Genomic DNA, 19480 nt, shown 5'->3' with positions numbered 1-19480 from the left:
ATGTTGTCTCTTTATGGTGTGAGTTAGAATAGCATGTGCATTGTTGCACTGTTTTATGTTTCTCCCTCCAAACATCTTTTAAGCCTAATTCATCACACATTTCCCAGAAGGGCTTGGGCAACTTGTTTTTTATTTTTCATTGCTGAGAGAATTTAGATTTGGATATGAAACATAATGTTTTCTGGGAATGCTTTCAACATGTAAAGCAATATGATAATTTGTAAAAGGGCATTTTGCCAACAGGTTCCTCAGCTACCCAAACACAACCAACACAAATTAGAAGTGCGCCTAGATGGTGGCAAAGATAGGATCACATAGTACAAATGCCCCCAAAATTCTCCCACAGCTTCTCATCTCTTTCTTGTAAAGTGAATCACTGGACTTCTGAAGTGAATAAAACAGTCCTTAAACAAATCTGGCTTTCCTCATTAATTTTGCTTTTTTGGAAACTAATTGGGAAGGTACATGCTGGTGGCCAAGTATCCAGATTTTGATCATGTGACTATGCTGCAATGGTTTTAAATGCAATGACCATTTGTAAGCCATTGCAAATTCAGTCATTAAACAAAGAGTTGTAAGTCAAGGACTATCTATACAGAGCAAATAGATTAATTCAATAACCAGAGGGCGCTCATCCACCCCTCGGCCTCTCCTTTGTGGGGTGCCACAGGGGTTTGTCCTCTCCCCCTACTATTTAACATTTACATGAAACCATTGGGTGAGATCATTTGACAGCATGGGTGAGGGATCATCAGTATTTTGATGATATCCAGTTATATATCTCCACCCCCATGCTAATTCAGTGAAATTGTCTCTTTGTACATAGTTTATTTGTGTATAACATTTCTTTTTGACTTGATGAGAGGATGTCGGCCACATGGAGTCTGTTGGTTTCCACTTGATGATGGTCGCGTCATGTATCAGGTAGGACCCTCTCTTCCTTTTCTTGAAACTTAAAGCCAGAGCCTAGAAATACTGTCAAAGGTCTTGTAGTGAATGGAAAACTCTCATTCATTTCTATTTACTGTGTCAAACTCAGAAGCAAGTCTGCAAGTCTTGGCTACATGCCCCAAACTGTTAAAAGTTTCCTCCCTTTCTAGGAACAGCCCCATAGAATGTGTCATTCTTAAAAATCTATTTAATAGAACACAGGATTGGTTCAGAGGCAGTTCTCAAGTTGTAGAGATAAAAAGAACACAACCAGCCTCTTTGAGAAAAAAGAGTCTTCAAAGAGCCTCTCCTCAATTTGTTGACACGAGGGTAAGTAACTTTTCATTGATTCATGACAATTCAATGGATAAATAAATGCACACATGCCAGCCCCATTAGAGAAGCCACGGGTTTCCTATTTAGGTAAAACACCTCTGCCGTCTTTGCTGGGAAGGAGCGTGTTTCCATTCATGTTATACATCTCTCTTAAGGTGATAAACTGCTTGGCAGAGCAAAGATGATTTTATGGGATAGAGATGAATTCTGGAGGCTATTTTTCCACTTGGAGGACATTGTCTTCTCTTTGCATAACGCAATAGAGCAATAGAGGAAAAACAAGAGGCAGTGAAAGCATCTGAAACTTCTACCCAAGATGCTCTGCAATTAAGTGCAATCAAAACAGGCACTTCTGTTAAAAAGGCTTTCTGGGTGTCTTTGATCTGGTATATTTTCTTGACTAGCAGCTGTTATATTTGGGAATTCCCGTGCCCGGAGAAGCAGAGACTGTTTTGATAGATAGAGGGGAAGGAGGATGTTCCTGCTGGCCCAGCACGTTTGCCTGCACTTTGTTTTTTTGATAGAGCAAAACTCCTCTTAAATGAAAAGCAAATGGAGGAAGAAAAAAAATCACAACATGATGGGGTGCAGACATGATTTGTGTTTATATATTTTTTAAAAATTGTGTGTATGTGTGTTTAGAAACCGTCTTGCCAAGATGTTGGGGAAGGATTGTGCAACCTCTCCCCATTCATATATTTTTCTTTTAAAAAAAATATTTTTATTAATTTTCTTTAAATACACAAGACAGACAACATTTAACATTTAAAAGAGCTACCATTGCTCCGCTTGTTTTAGAAGTCTAACTAGACCTCTCCAAGTTCCTAAGAGGCCAGTAAGGGGCGTACATAAGTGCACTGATGTGCTTATCGTCCCCTGTCCAATCTTCTTTCCTTATCTCATATATCATACATTTTCTCACCTTTCCTCCAACCTCTCTTCTTTCTTACTTTCTATCATTATGTATATTACTTAATGTCTATTCTCCTTCATATGTATTGTATATTAGACAAAGAATAAAAAAACAAAAAAATAAATAGTACAAAAAAATAAAATCTAACTATGGTCAGATCAATACAGGAATACAATTTTTAATATTTGTACATTCTTTTTAAATTTACCTCTGTGTTTCCATTTTTATGTTATAATTCATATAATTCATATAACTCAAATAAGTTCTCCTGTCTATAAAACATCGTTTTGATAATATGATTAAACTAATTAAAATCAATTAATTAAACAAATAATAAAAAAGCATTTAAAGTCATTAATATTAAAAAATACTCTATCATTATACTATTTTAACTATTACTTTATATCTATTATAACAATATTTTATAATAATTAAAATCACTTATTCAATTTAAAAAATACTCTTAATATATATATTCAATTTTATAAATTCAACTGATTATTCTTATATAATTTTTAAAACTATTTTTTAAAATTCCACCATTTGTACACTCTGTCCCATATTTTATAAAATTCTGTTTCTGCTTGATTGTTCAAGCGTCTTGTCATCATGTCTAATTTCTGCTCTTATTTTTATCAGCAAAACTTCTAATGTTAAAATAAATAATAATGGTGATATTGGACAACCTTGTCTCACTCCTCTTTGTATTGCTAATTTTTCTATTTGTTCACTATTTATTATGATTTTAGCTGATTGTTCAGAGTATATAGCATCTATTATATTAAAGAATTTAGTTCCTACCTCCATCTTATTCAATTGCATTTTCATAATCGAACGCTTTCTTAGCATCTAAAAATATCAGTGACTTTTGTTTGTCTGGATGTTACTCAAAGTATTCTAATGTATTTACTATTGTTCTTAAATTATTTTTTATTTGTCTTCCTGGTAAAAATCCATTTTGGTCTCCATGTATCATGCCATTTATAATGTTTTTAAACCTGTTGGCAAAAATTGATATAAAAATTTTATAATCCACATTTAACAATGAAATTAGTCTATAATTTTCAATTATTTCCTTTTCCATTCCCACTTTATGTATTAAAGTTATTAAAGTTTCTGACCATGTTTTGGGTAGTTTCCCTTCTGCTATTATTTGGTTATATATTTCTAAGATATTTGAGAAAACTGCCGGTATCGCATCTGGGCCCATCGCTTTATTATTTTTCTGATTCTTAATAGATTGTCTTAGTTCTATTTCTGTAATAGATTTTGTTGTGTCGTTGTGTTTAATCTTTGCTGTTGATCTTCAGTTAAAACTGGTAAATCTATAGTCCTTAAGTACTCAAAAATTGAATCTTCTTTTATTTCTTCCCTCTCATATAGTTTCCTATAAAAATTTAATGCTATTTCCTTTCCCCCCTCTGTTCTATGTCTTATTACGCCTTTAGTATCTATTAATTATTTAATAATTTTATTTTCCCTCTCTTTACTAAGTTTGTATTCCAACCATCTTCCTGGTTTATTTGCATGCTCAAAATATTCCTGTTTTGCTCTCTTTATTTTTTCTACCATTGATTCTTGTTCTATCAACCTTAGTTTATGTTTTATTACTTCTCTCTGGTTTTTAACTTTATCATCATGCTCATCTTTTTGCATTTGCAATTCTAATTTTTTCAATTCTTGCTCTAATTCTTGATAGTGTATTTTTTTCTCTTTGTTTTTTTTTTTGCCATGAAGGAAATTGTTAGCCCGCGTATATATGCCTTTGTTGTGTCCCAAAGATTTTGTGAGGTGGTATTGCTGTTTTTGTTTATTTTGGAAAAAACCACTAATTATTTCTCTATCCATTTCTTATACTCAGGATCCTTTACTATATTTCTGTTCATCAAGCAATTATTTGTTTTTCTTTTACTTTTCCAATATATAACTAAGGGATTATGGTCGGCCCAGGTATTAGTCTCAATCTCAATATTTCTAATTTTTTCCATTGTATGTGCTGGGGCCCATGCCATATCAATCCTGGACCAAGTTTTATGCAGGTTAGAATAAAGAGTATATTGTTTATTTTTTAAGTGGTACTCTCGCCATATATCTTTAATAACAGTTCTGGGTGCATGATTTGTGTGTATATATTTTTTAAAAATGGTGTGTATGTGTGTTTAGAAACCGTCTTGCCAAGATGTTTGGAGAAGGATTGAGCAACCTCTCCCCATTCATATATTTTTCAAAGGGGATAAAATGTTTTGGGGTTTTTTGGTTTATGGAACATAAAATAACAGGCTTGGGAAGAATCTTGGAGATCTTCTAGTTTAACCCTACAATGTTCTGAAATAAAAGTTGGCACTTAGTTTGCATGATTTGGCACAGAGATATGATCAGCAACGGTATTAGGCATGAAAGGGATGCCTGCCTTTATCAATAGGTCTATAGCTTGGACCACATCCACTGAAGGTTTTTTTTCTCTACCTAACAGTTTTATCCATTAATTCTCAGGTGATGAAATTGGAGCAAGTTGGTAGCACCTTCTTGCATCATTTGCTATAGTTCTATATTACGAAATTATTCTGTTTCTGACAGCCATGTATGATACAAGAAGGTAAAGTCTTGACCATTTTGAGATACCTTCTCTCCCATGTACTAGCCACATCCATGGGTGACTATGCTTCATGGTCAATTAATTGATTCATTCATCTATGCCATGGCCTGGCACTCATGAAAAAAATTCATGAGAAAGTACATACCCTTTTTTCCTCCTTGCTGTGTGCTGGGAAATAATTTTTATGAAATCAAATTTGGAACTCTTAGTCAGGAAAAACCTCACTACGTGTTTTTATTCCATTTATTCCACTGAAGATGTAAAGAAATCTCTGGATGCTAAGAAGGATGAGGGGAAGAGAGTGCTCTTAGTGCTCACCCAAATTTGGATCCGATAACAAAGAACTCATAGAACATAGAATAACATGGTTGGAAAGGGTCTTAGAAGCCTTCTAATGCAACCTCTGCTTGTGGCAGGAGATCCTATAGCATTCCAAACAAATTTCTGTCTAGTCTCCCCTTGAAGACCTCCAGTGATAGTTTGGATTTCTCTTTAATAATTTTCCACCCATCATTTCTTGTCCTGTCCTCAAGTGCTTTGGAGAATCGGTTGACCCACCCTGTAATAGTCTCTCAAATATTGGAAGCCTGCTATGACTTCTCTTCTTCTCTTGTTAGACTATACATAACAACTTCCTTGAAAGCAGCATAAATTGTATTAAATAAACAAATGCCTTCCATCCCCTGTCCTAATGTTTGTTTTATTTTTTACTAGTACCATGTATATGAATATTATTTTATCTTTACATACCTCCAATATGTACTTGACAAAACAAACAAACAATTACTGTTTAACAGATTAACATAGTTGGAAGGGACGTTGTAGCTTAGTCCAACACCCACCCACCCCCGTTCTAGCAGAAGACCCTACAACATTTCTGACAAATGGTAGTTTAATCTCTTCTTTTTTTATTAATATTGATTGTTTCTTCATTGCTTATTTGACACCTATGACAATCATTGAGTGTTGTACCACATGATTCTTGACAAATGTATCTTTTTCTTTTATGTACGCTGAGAGCATATGCACCAAGACAAATTCCTTGTGTGTCCAATCACACTTGACCAATAAAATTCTATTCTATTCTATTCTATTCTTGAAATTTTCAAGTGATGAAGCTCCCACAATGACCGATGGCAACTTCAGTTCCATTGGTTGATTACTCTCACTGTCAGAGAAAATTTATCCTTGTTTCTATGTTGAATCTCTCCTTGATCAGTTTCCATCCATTATTCCTTGTCTGGCCTTCAGGTGCTTTGGAAACTAGCTTGACCCCCCTCCTCTCTGTGGCAACCCCTCAAATATTGATATAGGCAAATATTGGTATAGTAGAGGCTATGAACAGGTTATGAAAAAAATATTTAATTGTCATTGGAATCCATATTTATTTGAGGAGTGGGAGATATGTTTTAAACAAAATATTCTAATATTCTTCCCCCCTTTCTTCATAGAATTCATAACAATTTTATAGATTCTAGAAAGTCATAACGTCAGACTATTTAAGGATTTTCTAAAATTGTCTTTTGAGAGTATATAAAATTATATAGTCTTACACTCTTCATTTTTAGGTTGACATTTTTCATTTTCCAATTCAGTTATTGAAGTTTAATATTAGAAGATATGATTTCAAAAATCAGGTTAACAGACGAACAGTAAAAAAATTCAGAACACGTTGCCAGAACTTCATGTTACAATTACATTTATAAAAATGTATAGCTAAATAGCTGGGTTTTTTCTAGAGCAGATCTGACTTCCTGGACTGACATTCCTTCACTCTGTATGTTGTGCCATGTCATCAGAATGATCTTAATTATTTATTGCTTGCGACACACTTGCCCACATGTTTTCTGGGTAAAGACATCCTGGCCAAAAGATGCAAAATAAATGTGTTACTTTCTTTAAAAAATGACTTTGCACTTTAAAAGAAGAAATTATTCATCCAGTTGTGCAACCTAAAATGTAACATTCCTTCTTCCATCAATTTATATTTCTAGTGAAGTAATGATGGGAATGAAACACTGAGATGAGAGGTTTAAAAGAAAACAAACAAAGAAAAAAACATCTAAAACTGTTTATCACAACACATTAAAGATTACGCAAAATAATATTTTTCCCCAAATCTGTTGCACTTGATTTATCATTCTGATCTGCGAATGAGATGTTCTAACCATAACATTAACGCTTTCCTCCCCTTTTCCTTTCCCCTTTCCTCCTGTATCGTTGGTTGTGCCTTCCAGGAGTTCAGAGAGAAATTTACAAATGAATAATATAAGCTTACTTACATAAAAATATACACAAGTAGCAAGTATTTAAAACAATGAATTCAGAATTAAAACATACACAGTAAGAAGAAAGCAGCATAAATTGTATTAAATAAACAAATACTGTTCAATGAGCATTCACGCACATGTATGCTATGGATACATATTAGAATACATATGGGAATCTTCTGCTTAAATTAATTCAGAGCAGTTTGTTACACCATCTTGCCATGATTCCTGAAAGAGCTCAGAGCAACATAAGGAATCAGTTTAACAGAGAACATGCAGTTGTGGCAGAGCATAAATTTTGTACAGGAGCCAAAACTCCAAGTCTACTGGAAGGATCACTGAGTACATTTATTTTTGCTTCTCAAATTGATAAGTGTTGATTAAGACAGGAGCCATCTTCCTCCTCCCCCTTTATAGCTTAACACCAGAAGCAAATGTTAAAAATAGAGAAAAATGTTAAGTAAATGAAAATGTATTGAGCCAATAGTTGGTGAAAGAGTTGATAAGGAGAGTTGACTATAACTTAAAAGAAAGGCAGGGATCCGGTTTTACAACCGATGGTCCTCTGAATTAAGTCTTCCTGTATTTTTAAGAACTGCTTAAACTTAAACATCGAAACTTGTTTAAAATTTAACTGTGCAGCCTTTCGTGTGGGACAGAGAGGCTCACACCATTGTGGGGCTGATTGGCCCTGTAAGAAACCCCTCCCCCATCTCTTTTAACAACTACTAATCTCTATCTTGGAGATTTAATCAAGTTATTGTTTAATACTGTTACACTTTTTAACCTTATATTGTACTCTGTCCAGAGCCTCTCTTTGAGGGATGTAAATGGTAAATATGAAAAATACATAAATAAATAAAATAAATATAGTTTTTTGTGGCAGGATCTTCATTGAAGCAGTTTTCCATAATGGTTAATTGCTCTATAATCACTAAGTATTTGACAAGTAGGATCGGAAAGGATACGATAAGATAATATCCACTGTAAGTGCAGAAGATGTGCTAAAAAGTGCTGGAAGGACCAGACCTTCAATATCACCCAATTCTTCGCATAATAACCTACTGTTTCGGTTGTTTGATCTACTCTGCTTTTTTGTGGGAAAATGTACACAGCTCAAGTCATAATTTATTTCTGTAAATTCTTTATAAAATAAATTAAATTCTACCGATGTTTACTTTGGGGATAGGAACAGAGGTGGGATTCAGCCGGTTCATACCGGTTTGCGTGAACCATTAGCAGAAAATCTGAGTAGTTCAGAGAACTGGGCAATACCACCTCTGGCTGGCCCTGCCCCCAGCTGACCCCACACGGCTCACCCTGCATGCCTGCTTCCCCTGCCCCCGCCCAGTCACTCCTCGCCTCCCCAGCATGGCACACTGCGTGGCTCCTTGCTGGCACTGACCCCACAGTCCCTGTGGCTTGCCTTGCTTCCCACATGGTACCTGCAACCCAGTTGTGTGGCCTTGATCTACCTGCCTGGGTAGATTAATAATAATAATAAATTTATTGTCATTGTCAAAACAACAAATTGTCATTGGCAATGAAAGTCGTGTGACACCCTAAGACCAGTCTCACCATACATAAAATCAGAATAGGTAAATTTAAAAATAGAATAAAAATAGAATAAAAAAAATAGAATAAAATGTCCCACCACTACAGATTAGATTAGATTAGATTTATTGGATTTATATGCCGCCCCTCTGCGCAAACTCGGGGCGGCTCACAACAATAATAAAAAACAGTACATAATAACAAATCCAATGCCCACCAATCTAATTACAATTTAAAATTAGTAAATTCCCCACCCTGAACCACTCAACCATCTACATGACAAACTGAGTAATATTGTCCAACAGTTCACTGATGATGACCCTTTAGTTCGTTGTTAAGTGCGAGTATAGCTCTGGGATAAAAACTATTCAGGAAACGTGTGGTCCGAGTTCTAATTGTTCTGTATCTTCTGCCAGAAGGCAACAGTTCAAAATGATTGTAAGCAGGATGAGAAGAGTCTTTGAGAACTTTATGCACCTTCCTAGAACAGCGAGATGTGAAGATGTCATCCAGGGCGGGTAGTTGGAACCCAATGATGTTCTGGGCAGTTTTAATAATTCTCTGTAGAGCTTCTTTGTTCGCTACAGAGCTGCTCCCATACCAAGCTAGAATGCCGTATGTCAAGACACTCTCAATGGTGCTGCGATAGTAGGACAACAGTAGATGCTGAGATAAATTTATCTTCCTGAGCATTCTCAAGAAGTACAGCCTCTTTTGTGCCTTCTTCACAAGCATGTTAACATTCATAGTCCATGAGAGGTCCTCTGAGATATAAGTGCCCAGAAATAGGTTAACTTGTGATTTGCAGCCTAGCTACCTACCACCCCATCCCCACCTGCCTTCCCTACTCCTTTCCATGTGACCTACTGCCCCACCATGCTTCCCTGCCTTTCCCAAGGCCTTCCCACATGCCCCATGGCCTGGCTAGCTTGCCTGCCTTCCCTGTGGCCTTCATCTCCATATTTTCTGTTCCCCACTTCTCTTCCTCTCTTTGTGGGCAGAAGAGTTTTCCCCACCTACCACCACCCAGATGCCCTCACTTTCCCCAAATTCCCCAAGCAATTCTTTGCCTACCTGATTCTAGTTTCTCACCATAGTGCAGCCCCAGGCCACAACATGGAACTTTCCCCATCCACCACCGCCCAGATGCCCTTGCGTTTCCCTAGCATTTCTTTGCTTATCTGATGTCCTGCTCCATCACATTTCTTGCCATCGTGTGCAGGGAAACTAAAGTTTGCGTGGGGCTAAAAAAAAGGTTCAACCAATCAATTCCAACTTCTTATGAAAGAAAAAGATCTTGCAAAGTTGGAAGTGATTGATTGAGTCTGTCTTGTAAGCCGGGGTGGTTGCCAGTGCTAGGATTGCCACTCAGGGGATGCAGCCTGAATCCAAAGTTAAATGCTTCCTTTTCTTGCCAGTGCATACAAGCATCATTAAAAGGAGAAATAGTGAATTCTGTAATTGGAAAAACTGTGAATGAAAACAATGTATTCCAGTTAAATTAGAATTGGTTTTGCAGGAGAGGCGGAGTAACGACACAGACACAAGAGCTGGATTTGAAACTGGGTCAATTTTATTAAAATAAATTTGCATAATTTATCAATTAAATCAACATAATTAACATAATTAACTATGACCCTAACAAGGACCCGCAGGGTCAAACAATTGCTTCCGGGGCGGAAAATGACGTAGAATAAACTTCTGGGGCATCTTATGGGCGTAGCTCCATGCTAATCCAGGTGAGGGACCCCACCCTCACCTGAGACGATGCCATGCACTTGCATGTGGGAGGTCCCGCCGGCTACCCCCTAAAAGGGGAATTAAATGGGTGGGACCCAAAGACAGGTTCCCCCCAACTGCTCAGGTCGCCACTACCACAAGCTTTGGAGAGAACCTCTCAATCATCCCCAAAGATGGCCAACGGAGAACACGCAGTTGCTAAACCACCACCCAGTTTTCCGCCCCTAACCTGCCTACCCAAATGACCAAAGGTAAGCCAATTAACCTAAACGGGTGCAAGCACCCCCTAACCGCTTTATCCGTCTCCCCAGTGAGGAATAGGTGAAAAAACGGTCCTGGCTAAGGGGCCAGACCGCCAAAAATTCCTATTCGGCCCCATAGGGCGACCCATATTAGCTCACTGTAAGATAGGGAAGGGCGGGCGGGTGTCTGCTCAGCTTGACGAGTCCGGGCGAAAAGGGAGAGCCTCAGGCCTGCACGCCCTTTTAAAGGGCAGGCAGTCCCCGCCCGGACATGTCATTGATCAGGCCACCCTGGCCCGATCATTGGCCGAGATCTCGCGAAATCTCGCGAGATCTCGGCTGAAATTCAAGATGGCGGCTGCGCCACGTGTGCTGCGTCTCCACGTGCCTCCAGCAAAAATCACCGGTGGGTAAGCACCCCCCGGCGCTATTTTGTGAAGGATCTACGAAAATTTTTAAATGTTGCAATAAGGCCCCAGAGAAAAAATAAAGCAGAAAGATTTAATTTAAAGATTTAAAGAGAAATAATGGCTAGACATCCACTAACAGACTGGTTTGAAAATGCCTTTTAAATGTGTTTTCAATCGTAGGATTGGAAATATTTGCTTGACTGTATGCTTTAATGTTCATTATAAGCAGAGATGTATTCTTCACACTTCAATGCATTTTGCAAAAATCATTGTAGCAAACTGAATACGACTGTAGAACATGATTTCTCACCAAAATGCAATTTAATAGAGAGCAAAGTAACATTTTTCACAAGCAAGAAAAAAGTGTATAGAATAGGTGGTGCCTGGTTCAACTGGAAGTAACTATGAGATGGATTTTTGAGATGGAAACTTATCAAACATTCCCAACCTAGAAATAGGAAGAAATTTCCTGACAGTGAGAACAATTAAGGGGCGTGCATAAGCGCACCATTGAACCTACCATCTCTGTCCTATTGCTCTCTTGTCTTCTATCATTACTTTTCATCCTTACTTTTCTAATGTTTTATTTATACAAATTACCATACCATAATTGTTTGACAAATATATGTAAATAAATTAAAATAAATAAATAAATTAATCAGAGAAATTGGATGCTTTCAGAAATTGTGGGTGACCACCATCACTGGAGGTTTTTAAGAAGAAATTTGTCCATAATAGTCTACGCTCACATGCTTCAGCAGGGGTTGGACTAGAAAACTCCAAGGTCCATTCCAACTTTATTATTCTTTATAAATATTTCCACCCAGTCTTATCAAGAAAATTGTGATAAACAATATTGGGAAAGGTACACCAGGTCTTCTGATAGCAAAATCTCATCTTTTGGGCTAATGTCAAGGGAAAGATGACTTCCTCACTCACCATAACATGCAAGATGGCACAAGGAGAGACTAGGAGGGGTAGGGGTGAGGAGAGGCCAGGTGAGGTGCCCCTCCATTGGAGTGACATTGAGTTGGCCACACTCACCCAGTCATGATGGGAAATAAAGAACATGTTGGTCCGCCATCTGATATAGCCTTCTCCATTATGGTCAAATGTTCTGTATTAAATTTGCAGACTAGTTTAAAGTGTTATGGAGGATAATGGGAAGTCTTTGTTTGAAAAGGAACCTGGTGACAGCTTAGAGTAAGTCTCCCTATTTTCCTTGGCAAGGTTTTCAGAAGTGATTTATCCTTGCCATTCTTATTCTATGGATTGATAGCCCCAAGGTCATCTAGCTGGGTTTGTTTAATCTTGCAGTTTGAACTCTTACATTTCTATTGAATCTTGGGCTGTTGGCAAAAGCATACAGTATGTGTTACATTGAAGTAGATGTAAGGATTGTGCTGTAGGAAGCGATCTCCCCTCCTACAAGAATAAAATATTTAAGAATTAGATTTATCTGAGCTTTTATTTTTTGCCCCAGTTGTGTAACTACCTAATCTTTTTTGCAAATTTCATTTGTAAAGCTAATTGATTAAGGAGACAAGAGGATTTATAATTTCTCTTGACTGCTCATTCTACAAGCTGTCTGCCAAGAATAATTTGGGGGAAAACACTGCTCTCCTTGGTGTCTATACAGATTCTCAGTCCTTCTCAGTCATGGTTGCCCCAAAGTTGCTTTTCCAAGTCCATCTTCATTAACCCTGGTATTCTCCTCCCATTTACTATACACTTGTTACCCTCCGGGTCCTTTTAGACCCGGAGTATAAAAAGGTTGGTTCTAGCTCCTGGAATGGTCTTTTTGATTCCTTTTTTCACTAGTATACTAATTTGAACATTTCTGAATACAATGAAATGAAAATTGAAGTGAAAAAATAATGCTTATTTGTTTATTTTGCTTATCAAACCCTGCCCCCTGTTTTTCTGAAATTGTGTTCATTTTCATCTAGATTAGGTTGCAAAATCTGACTTTTTTGACCATCTTTGGTATTGGCAAACTAATTTGAACATTTCTGAACACAATGATATGAAAATTGAAAAGAAAAAAAATGATGCTTATTTGTTTATTTTGCTCAGAAAGCCCCCCCCCCAGCTGTGTGCATTTTTTTCAATTTATAGATAGAATAGTCTGCCAAAACAGAATTTTTTGATCATCTTTGGCATTGGCATACTAATTTGAACATTTCTGAACATAATAAAATGGAAAAAAAATGTTTTGAACACTTGTAGTCCTCTGGGTCATATGTGACCCGGAGTAAAAAAGGTTGGTTCTAGCTACTGGAATGGTTTTTTTGAATAGTTTTTTCCACTAGTATAGTAATTTGAACATTTCTGAACACAATGAAATGAAAATTGAAGTGAAAAAAATAATGCTTATTTGTTTATTTTTTTCATAAAAGCTCGCCCCCCCCCCATATTTGTGCAATTTTGTTCATTTTTATCTCGATTAGCCTGCAAACTCAGAACCTTTTGACCATCTTTGGCATTGGCATACTAATTTGAACATTCTGAACATAATGAAATGAAAATTGAAATGAGAAAAATTGATGTTCGCAAAGGTTATACACTTGTGCTCCTCCGGGTCCTTTTAGACCCGGAGTATAAAAAGGTTGGCTCTAGCTCCTGGAATGGTCTTTTTGATTCCTTTTTTCACTAGTATACTAATTTGAACATTTCTGAATACAATGAAATGAAAATTGAAGTGAAAAAATAATGCTTATTTGTTTATTTTGCTTATCAAACCCTGCCCCCTGTTTTTCTGAAATTGTGTTCATTTTCATCTAGATTAGGTTGCAAAATCTGACTTTTTTGACCATCTTTGGTATTGGCAAACTAATTTGAACATTTCTGAACACAATGATATGAAAATTGAAAAGAAAAAAAATGATGCTTATTTGTTTATTTTGCTCAGAAAAGCCCCCCCCCAGCTGTGTGCACTTTTTTCAATTTATAGATAGAATAGTCTGCCAAAACAGAATTTTTTGATCATCTTTGGCATTGGCATACTAATTTGAACATTTCTGAACATAATAAAATGGGAAAAAAATGTTTTGAACACTTGTAGTCCTCTGGGTCATATGTGACCCGGAGTAAAAAAGGTTGGTTCTAGCTACTGGAATGGTTTTTTTGAATAGTTTTTTCCACTAGTATAGTAATTTGAACATTTCTGAACACAATGAAATGAAAATTGAAGTGAAAAAAATAATGCTTATTTGTTTATTTTTTTCATAAAAGCTCGCCCCCCCCATATTTGTGCAATTTTGTTCATTTTTATCTCGATTAGCCTGCAAACTCAGAACCTTTTGACCATCTTTGGCATTGGCATACTAATTTGAACATTCTGAACATAATGAAATGAAAATTGAAATGAGAAAAATTGATGTTCGCAAAGGTTATACACTTGTGCTCCTCCGGGTCCTTTTAGACCCGAAGTATAAAAAGGTTGGTTCTAGCTCCTGGACTGGTTTTTTTTGAATATTTTTTTCACTAGTACTAATTTGAATATCCCTGATCACAAACAAATGAAAAATGAAATTAAAAAAAATGGATTTTGCATGCTAATCTATCTATAAATTGAAATAATTGCACACAGACAGGGGGGCAGGCTTTCTCAGCAAAATAAACTATTAAGCATTCGTTTTTTCACTTCAATTTTCATTTCATTGTGTTCAGAAATGTTCAAATTAGTATTTCAATGCCAAAGATGGTCAAAAAAGTAAAATTTTGCAGACTAATCTAGATGAAAACGAACCAAATTTCACAAAAATGGGGGGCGGGATTTGATGAGCAAAATAAACAAATAAGCATTATTTCTTTCACTTCAATTTTCATTTCACTGTGTTCAGAAATATTCAAAATAGTATACTAGTGAAAAAAGTATTCAAAAAAACCATTCCATTAGCTGGAAACAACCTTTTTTATACTCCAGGTCTAAAAGGACCCAGAAGGTAAGATTGGTAACTTTTGTTGCCCAGCAAAAACTATACAACCCCCCCCCCAAACCCCACCAACCTTAGAAAGAACCCCTCAAATGAGGAAAAGTCATGGAATTTCAAGTTTCAGATATGCAGGGAAATTTTTTTACAGGACCTCAAACTTCATTTCGGGTCCTTTTAGACCCTAGGAGACTACCAGGGTTAAAATACACTCTTTTGAAGACAACAAAGTCCACATTTTGGACAGAGAAGATCACTGGATTAAAAAAGGAGTTAAAAAGTCCATTTATGTCAAAATTGAACAGCCCTCTCTGGGAGTGGGGGGATATGACATCATCTATCTCCAATCTACCAGACATTATCTCCAATCTACACAACCTTCTTAGAATTTGTACAACAACAAATTTTAAGAAGGCTCCACACCAATTTGTACTGCTCAGGAGATTCTAATGACACAGATAATACTTCCATACCCCACCATCCAGTCAGAGCTGAAAATCTTCTTGGATGAGAAGTGAAATATCTTCAAAGAAAAAACCAAAAGTTCAGTCGCCTCTTGAAAAAGCACTGTTGGGACTGCTCTCTTTGATAAATTTGTATCATTTGAGTCATACATGCATGTCTCTCAAACTTGATGTCTTCCCCATTTTATCTTGCAGAACTGTCGTCATGGGAAAATTCCTGTTGACCTGCTCAATTGTGATTCTCTTCATTTTGCTCCAGACTGGGGAACTTGTCTCCGCTAGAAGAGGATACACCCGCCGTCAAAATATAAGACGCTCAGAGTCAAAGAGATCTTCTAACACATGGAATCATCATGTGAATAAGCTTGACAACTCACATCGATCCAACTCCCGAAGCGCTTCACCTTCTGCACGGGACAGGTCTCAAAATTCATTCCTCTTCGAAGAACCAAGAAATTATCAATCACATTTGAGCAACCTCCGATCTTCGTCCAACCGCAAAAAACCAGAAAATCGTCCATCACATTTGGACATGATCCCAAACGCACTATTTCCTCCACGGGACAGCCATCAAAAACCAGAAAATCATCCACGATCTGTGGTCAAACCTGAAATTCCTGAGTCTTTCTCACACCAACGATATAACCACCAAGATCCTCAATTGGGACAGAATAAGCGCAAAACTAAACGGACAAAGTCGAAGGATAAGACTGAAGGTGCAAGTGAGTTTGCAGATCGTATTAAAGACCTTTATCCTTTGTTCAGTTCTTCAGAAGGAGGCAATTCCAGATCTCATGACGGCAACCCAGTGGACTCAAAGCCAAAGGGTGATGAAGTGAAATATGTAGTGGGGGAAACTGTTAGAAATGCTCCAGTGGTAGACCCCGAGAGCTACATCTTAGGCAGCCCCATAGCCAAGATGTTTCTTCATTTTAATGACAGTGAGGAAAAATGGTGGAATGAAAACCGACACCGTTTTCCCACCCCTGTTTACCACCCAAACTCTATCCAGCCAATTTCAAGAGAAAGAGTAGCTTTGGCTAATAGTCTTGGAAGAGCCAGTGGACACAATCCCCAAAACAATGCTGTGTCTGATTTGCATTTCTCTTTTGAGAATGCTTTGTTTCTCATTCATCCTTTTGCCATTTCAGTCATTACCTTAATCACTCCTTTCCTGATCTTCTAAGGGCTATGGTTCCTAAGTCTCTTTCATGGTTGCTATTAACTTATCTCAAGTCTGGAATATTTCTAAAGTGATTCCTTTTTTGAATTTGTCAAGTATAAGAAGGAGACGGTAGAAAATCCCCCTATTCCTGTATCCTCAGTCCTTTAGTGGACTCTGCTCAGATTTCAGGAAATATTTTGGCAGTTCACATGATGGTAAAAATTGTTTTTGAGAAGGATGAAGGAAAGGAAGGAAAGAAGGAAGGAGACTTCTGAGATTATTTAAAATGAATACATCAAGATTTGAAGATAAGGTTCCAATCAAACACTCCTTTTGGGGGAAGAAAGCACCTTGGGACAACCAAAGATTGTCGTTATGGTTGTCCCAAGTTGCTTTTCTTCCCTGAAAAGGCAACTGGGCAACTGTTTTTCTTTCCTTTAAAAATATTTAATTCTAACCCAAGAAGCTTCTTGGATGAAAAGCAAAATGTTTTCAAAGAAAAAAACCCAAGAAAGTCCAGTTGCCTTTTAGAAAAAAAGCACCTCTGAGTTTAAGTTCTAGTTCTATCTTTAGTATTCTTTTCCGCCATGCAGTATTGATTGTCACAAATCAGAAACGGACAGAGACTTGGCTCAGAATGAAATTATTTCAAATTCAAGAGCCATTTAATTACAATGCATTATCAATCCAAGAAATGCATAAATATGTAAATAAATAAATTTGGGCTCCTCAATGCTAGAATAGGCAGTTGAGATCAGGATTAATGGGCTTCTTCTCTTGAAACAAAGGAGGCAGTTGGGTTTATTCCATTTTCCTTCCTGCCCTAGGATTCTCAAAAGAAGTTTCTTTGAGAAAGCTTGGCGGAACTTCTGAAGGATTCCCATCATGAAAAACTGCCTTCTTTAAATAAAATGTGAAGTTGAAGATTTTTTTTTAATCAATCCTTCATAGCAGAGGAGAGTTCTGGCTTACCTCGCTGCCAGTTCACTTCCTCATGCACCATATGGTACACATATGTTGCGCACCATGTGAACCCACCATGTGTGATGTGCACGCTTTCTCCACATGCATCCAGAGTGCCAGAAACCCTCCAAAAGAGCTTCTGCTTTGTGCGGAAGTGAAAAACAAGACAGCACCACCTGTGAGGGAGCTGATTCAGGGGGCGGGGTACCTAGCCATCCATCGCTGGTTTGGCGAGTGGTGGGAAATTCTCGCTACCAGTTCTATAGAACTAATCCGTATTGGCAGGAACCCACCTCTGCTTCATAGTAATGTGTTGATAAGCCCTTCTTCAACATCCTTGCTTTACTTCTTCTTTCAGTAGCTGTGGTTAAGCTAGAAAGACTAATGAGTCAACAAAATCCTTCTGTTAACTCTAATTTGGATCTTGCCTTAATTGACCTGTAAAAGGTCAGAAAGATAATTTCAAGAGAGCTTTAGCGTCTTTAGCATCTTAGTTAAGAACTGAGAAATCCTGAAGCTACCATATTTTTCGGAGTATAAGATGCACCTTAGATTTGGGAAAGGAAAATAGGGTGAAAAAAATCTACCTACCAGGTATTCCTCTGGCTAGCATCCTTACTCTTGTCAGCTTCAGCACATTATTTTATCCCTTGCTTTGGGTTGGGGAAAAAATCTTCTTTGGAGGGAGCAGCAATGAAAAAATCCTGCAAGCTGTGAAGATTGTTAGCACCTTGTTAGGGCTGAGGGAAAAAATCTTCGGAAAATGCTTTCAAAAAGATACATTTACAGTGTAAGATGCACTCAAATGCTTAGCCTCTTTTAGGGGAGAAATAGATTCTTCTTATACTCCGAAAATACTGTAATTTGGAAATAATACAGCATTTGTGTTTCTGTTTAATTTTCCTTCTTTTTTTGTAAAGTTTTTTTTTCTCCACAATTTCCACATATATATATATATATATCAATGCATATACCTTAAAATATATCATTAACAGAGTTATATATTTTTAATCAATTGGTAATGTGTATGTCTAGTCTTCCAGCTAATTCCCTTTTTTGTTTTTCTGTCATATTTTTCACTGAAAGTTTTGTTTTGTCTTTATTAATTTTTAGTTCCACGACCTCACTATATAGTTTAATATGTTGCATTAATTTGGATCCCATTATCACTATTATTATTTGTTTTGACTTTGGAGGTTTTAACTAGAAATATAAGACAAAATAAAGATATAAAAGGAATGAAACTTTTAAAAGAGGAATGCAAAATTGCAAGCATTTGCAGATGTTTATATTAGAAGAGCCATTGGAGATGGGACCCAAATAATTTTCCTTCTTTGTGCGGTGGAAAGAACTATACAAGAACAGCTGGGAAGTCTATCTGACCATGAGTATTGCAAACAAGAAGATAGGATTTTAAGCTATTTTGATTGTTCATATATACAGTATAGTGCTCAGATTTATTTCCTTGTAGTATGTTGATTATCTAATGTTCCAACACAAAATTTATTTAAAGATTATTTGTTAACTGCTGTTTGACCTGTAATCTCCATGCACTCTTCACATCCTTTTAGCTAAATTGCCAAATAAAATTCTGTTGTGTATAACTCCAAAATAGGTTTGTTGGTATTGTATTTGGTCCTTGTTTGCAAATCCACTGCTATATAAAGTTTGTAAAGTTTGCAAATCCACTGTAAGGAGCAAGTTAGATTAATTGATCCAAAAACATCCTTTCAAACTCTTACATATTCTGACTATGTAAATATGATTAAATAAGTTGCTGAGACTGAATTGGCTTTTCACATCATGCTAAATAACTTGCATTAGTTTAATTTTGGATTACCATGACTAGCATCCCATCTGCAAGCTTCACAGTGTCTTAAAATTATAAGAATGCCTGGTCTTCTATGGTGTGTGTGTGTGTGTTTCTGTGTGTGTATATGTGTGTGTGTGTGTGAGAGAGAG

General features: G+C 36.8%; 1 protein-coding gene across 1 annotated transcript; it reads left to right on the top strand.

Annotated features, from left to right (window-relative positions):
* The first annotated feature begins 1178 nt into the window (after positions 1 to 1178).
* Positions 1179 to 19130, top strand: LOC139155794 (uncharacterized). Its single transcript, XM_070731074.1, has 2 exons — positions 1179 to 1260; positions 15586 to 19130. Exon 2 carries the CDS (start codon positions 15596 to 15598, stop codon positions 16574 to 16576), a length of 981 nt encoding a protein of 326 aa, XP_070587175.1. The 5' UTR covers positions 1179 to 1260; positions 15586 to 15595; the 3' UTR covers positions 16577 to 19130.
* The last annotated feature ends 350 nt before the right edge of the window (positions 19131 to 19480 follow it).

Source organism: Erythrolamprus reginae, unplaced genomic scaffold, assembly GCF_031021105.1.
Source record: "Erythrolamprus reginae isolate rEryReg1 unplaced genomic scaffold, rEryReg1.hap1 H_60, whole genome shotgun sequence".
Taxonomy (NCBI): domain Eukaryota; kingdom Metazoa; phylum Chordata; class Lepidosauria; order Squamata; family Dipsadidae; genus Erythrolamprus; species Erythrolamprus reginae.
The sequence above is the reverse complement of the archived record's forward strand: the minus strand, read 5'-3'. Positions and strand labels throughout refer to the sequence as shown.

Excerpts from the sequence above, each read along its gene's own strand:
- LOC139155794 (XM_070731074.1), top strand. The coding sequence starts at position 15,596 with ATGGGAAAATTCCTGTTGACCTGCTCAATTGTGATTCTCTTCATTTTG.